This window comes from Eretmochelys imbricata, chromosome 7 (assembly GCF_965152235.1).
Source record: "Eretmochelys imbricata isolate rEreImb1 chromosome 7, rEreImb1.hap1, whole genome shotgun sequence".
Lineage (NCBI taxonomy): Eukaryota > Metazoa > Chordata > Testudines > Cheloniidae > Eretmochelys > Eretmochelys imbricata.
Genome location: NC_135578.1, coordinates 116,036,424 through 116,040,425, shown reverse-complemented (window position 1 = coordinate 116,040,425; position 4,002 = coordinate 116,036,424). Strand labels below are relative to the sequence as shown.

Genomic DNA, 4,002 nt, shown 5'->3' with positions numbered 1-4,002 from the left:
GTGTGCCGGGGTGGGGGTGTGAGCGGTGACTGGGGAGGGGTGTGGAGGGGTGTGGGGTGTCCGGGGAGGGGTGTGTGTGCTGACCGGGGAGGGTGTGGGGTGACGGGGAGGGGTGTGTCGGGGTGGGGGTGTGAGGGATGTGTCGGGGAGGGGTGTGTCGGGGTGTGGGGTGACCGGGGAGGGGTGGGGGTGTGAGTGCTGACCGCGGAGGGGTGTGTCGGGGTGCGGGTGTGAGTGGTGACCGCGGAGGGGTGTGTCGGGGTGTGGGGTGACGGGGAGGGGTGGGGTGACCGCGGAGGGGTGTGTCGGGGTGTGGGGTGACGGGTAGGGGTGTGTCGGGGTGTGGGGTGACTGGGGAGGGGTGGGGGTGTGAGTGCTGACCGCGGAGGGGTGTGTCGGGGTGGGGGTGTGAGCGGTGACCGGGGAGGGGTGTGTCGGGGTGTGGGGTGACGGGGAGGGGTGGGGTGACCGCGGAGGGGTGTGTCGGGGTGGGGGTGTGAGCGGTGACTGGGGAGGGGTGTGTCGGGGTGTGGGGTGACGGGGGGGGTGGGGTGACCGCGGAGGGGTGTGTCGGGGTGTGGGGTGACCGGGGAGGGGTGGGGGTGTGAGTGCTGACCACGGAGGGGTGTGTCGGGGTGTGGGGTGACGGGGAGGGGTGGGGTGACCGCGGAGGGGTGTGTCGGGGTGTGGGGTGACGGGTAGGGGTGTGTCGGGGTGTGGGGTGACGGGAAGGGGTGGGGTGACCGCGGAGGGGTGTGTCGGGGTGTGGGGTGACGGGGAGGGGTGGGGTGACCGCGGAGGGGTGTGTCGGGGTGGGGGTGTGAGCGGTGACCGGGGAGGGGTGTGTCGGGGTGTGGGGTGACGGGGAGGGGTGGGGTGACCGGGGAGGGGTGTGTCGGGGTGGGGGTGTGAGCGGTGACCGGGGAGGGGTGTGTCGGGGTGTGGGGTGACGGGGAGGGGTGGGGTGACCGGGGAGGGGTGTGTCGGGGTGTGGGGTGACGGGTAGGGGTGTGTCGGGGTGTGGGGTGACCGGGGAGGGGTGGGGGTGTGGGGTGACCGGGGAGGGGCGAGTGGGGACGGGGGAGCGGGGTGCGGACGCGCGCAGGCAGGGCCGGTTCGCACGTGGGCTGACGCCGGCTGCTCGGCGGCTCCGGATTGAGCCCGGGGCTATAAAGCAGCCGGCTGCGAGGGAGGCAGCGCGGCGGCTGCAGGAGGCGGCAGGAGGCGCCGCTCCCCACCCCGCGCTCTCGGGCTGAGCCCGAGCCCGGCTCCGGACTGCCCGGCTCCGAGGGGGACGCCGCTCCGGCTCCGAGCCGCCTGCAGCTGGAGGGACCAGCTCCCGGAGAGCGACGGGGACCCCCCCACCTTGTGTCCCGCTCCTCGCTGCGCCGGCTGAGCCCCTTGCCTCGCCTCGCCTCGGATTTGCTTTCCTGCCGGACACTGCGGGGGGGGGGAGATCCAGCCAATCGCTTCCCCCTGGACAATCCCCCCCCCGCATCGCCCTCCCCCTTAGCTGGACCCCTTGATTAACGCGCCAGACCCTTCCCCGCCTGCCCTCTCCGCCCAGGTAAGGCGAACTTCGTTTCGGAGCCTTGAACAGGAACCGAGAACTCTTCCCAGCCGTGCGGACCCTGCTCTGGGCGTGGAGCTGGCGGGGGGGGGGGGGGGGAGGGATGGAAAGCCTCTGCCCCCCCAAAGCCGGCTGGAAATGAAGCAGATTTCACCACGGGGAGGGAGGAGCAGCCGCTTGCTGCTTATAAAAGACCCGAACAAACCAAAGGGCAGAGACGCTGCCCTCCCCCTCGCGCGGCCGCTCTCGCTCTAGGAAACAGAAGTCATGGGAGCCAGAGGCTGCTGCGGATTGAATTAAGCTTCGCCGCTCGCTCCGCTGGCAGGAGGCGACAGACCTGCCAGGTGCAGCGGCCGGCCCTTGAGTTTCTGGGTGACTCCTAGCAGGGGGCACGGCAGGCTCGGTTTGATGTTTAACCTGGAGAACCCGTTCACGGAGAGAGGGCGCTTCCTCTCTGCCATGGAGTACCAGCACCAGCTGGAAGAGGAGGGTTACCCGCCTCCTGGGGGCAACGGGAGCCTGAATGAGAGTGACGCCGGGCCGAGGGGAGGCACACCGTACCCCCTCCACACCACCCTCACCCTTATCAGCCTGGCGGGGCTGCTCATGCTCTTCACCATCTTCGGCAACGTGCTGGTCATCATCGCCGTCTTCACCAGCCGTGGGCTCAAGGCCCCCCAGAACCTCTTCCTGGTCTCCCTGGCCTCAGCTGACATCCTGGTGGCCACGCTGGTCATCCCTTTCTCGTTGGCCAATGAGGTGATGGGCTACTGGTACTTTGGCAAGGTCTGGTGCGAGATCTACCTGGCCTTGGATGTGCTGTTTTGCACCTCCTCCATTGTGCACCTGTGTGCCATCAGCCTGGACCGCTACTGGTCCATCACCCAGGCCATCGAGTATAACCTCAAGCGCACGCCACGCCGCATCAAGTGCATCATCTTCATCGTCTGGGTCATCTCGGCCGTCATCTCATTCCCGCCCCTCATCTCCATCGAGAAGAAGAACGGGCAGCAGGCCGACCGGGCAGCAGGGTGCAAGATCAACGACGAGAAGTGGTACATCATCTCCTCCTGCATTGGCTCCTTCTTCGCTCCCTGCCTCATCATGATTCTGGTCTACGTACGTATCTATCAGATTGCCAAGAGGAGAACCCGGGTGCCCCCCAGCAAGAGAGGAGAACACCCCAATAAAAGGCAAAATGGCTTGGCAGATAAGGAGGAGCTGCCGGCAGCAGCCAAGCTCAATGGGGAGAAGGTGACGGAGGGAGAAGGAGGGCAAGAGAGGGAACTCAATGGCATAGACATGGAGGAGACTTCCTCCTCGGAGCACAATGAGAACCACCAGTGCAGGAAGCAAGGGAGGCCCCAGAGATGCAAGGGCAAGACCAAGCTGAGCCAGATCAAGCCGGGGGACAGCTTGCCCAGGAGGATGGAGGAGGAGAGGAACGCCAAAGCGTCCCGGTGGAGGGGCAGGCAGAACCGGGAGAAGCGCTTTACCTTTGTGCTGGCGGTGGTGATCGGGGTCTTCGTCATATGCTGGTTTCCCTTTTTCTTCACCTACACGCTCACTGCTGTCTGCAAGAGCTGCTCCGTGCCCGACACCCTCTTCAAGTTCTTCTTCTGGTTTGGTTACTGCAACAGCTCTCTGAACCCTGTCATCTACACCATCTTCAACCACGACTTCAGGAGGGCCTTCAAAAAGATCCTCTGCAGGATAGACAGGAAAAGGATTGTTTGATGAACAGACCGTTTTCTGTCAGCTTGACTGGTGACTAAAGGCTCTCCGTGTGAGGGTGATGCACAGCTGCCTTCGGCTGGACTTGCAAGTGGGTAGTTTCCTCTGACATGCAGGTGAGACCCCTTTAAAAACTGAGATGAAACTATTAAAACACCAAGCAGCAGCAACAACAAAGCAAGCAAGGGAAACACACAGCCTCAGCATTTGGGTTTCCAAGTGGATCATTTCTGGCTTTGGATGGGGTCATGACTTATAAGCTTGACTCTTTAAAAATGTCAATGAAATTCAGAAATCAACAACAAAGAGAAAATACACAGGCCCACATGAACTATTTTGTGGATGTATAATTAACTTTAAACTTCTTGTAAAAATACAGTATTCCATCCCTGAGATCCCTCTGCCTTAATTTTTGAAAGGCAGTCAGCTTTGAAACTATGCTTTAAATAGTCTTGACAACTTGAAGCATAAAACTATTGGAGCCATCTCCTCAACCCTGCGGTTCAATAGTATTACCAAGATTTCCAATGTGCTATTGGATTTTTGGCCATAAAGCTTGTAAGCGCAGACCTGACCATATTAGAGAATATTTTTCTGTACCTGATTCTGTTTCCTTTTTGTGCTCTCTATTATTTAGTATTGCTGAAAAGGTAACATTCCTCTTTCTGCTAACTGAAGAAAAAAAAAAAAAAAAAAGA

The 4,002-nt window shown here is 61.3% G+C and overlaps 1 protein-coding gene across 1 annotated transcript; it reads left to right on the top strand.

Annotated features, from left to right (window-relative positions):
- Nucleotides 1-1,978: 1,978 nt before the first annotated feature.
- Nucleotides 1,979-3,307, top strand: ADRA2A (adrenoceptor alpha 2A). Its single transcript, XM_077822471.1, has one exon. The coding sequence runs from the start codon at nt 1,979-1,981 to the stop codon at nt 3,305-3,307; it is 1,329 nt and encodes a 442-aa protein (XP_077678597.1).
- The last annotated feature ends 695 nt before the right edge of the window (nt 3,308-4,002 follow it).

Bases quoted from the DNA above. Each gene is read 5' to 3' on its own strand.
- ADRA2A (XM_077822471.1), top strand. From the start codon at position 1,979: ATGTTTAACCTGGAGAACCCGTTCACGGAGAGAGGGCGCTTCCTCTCT.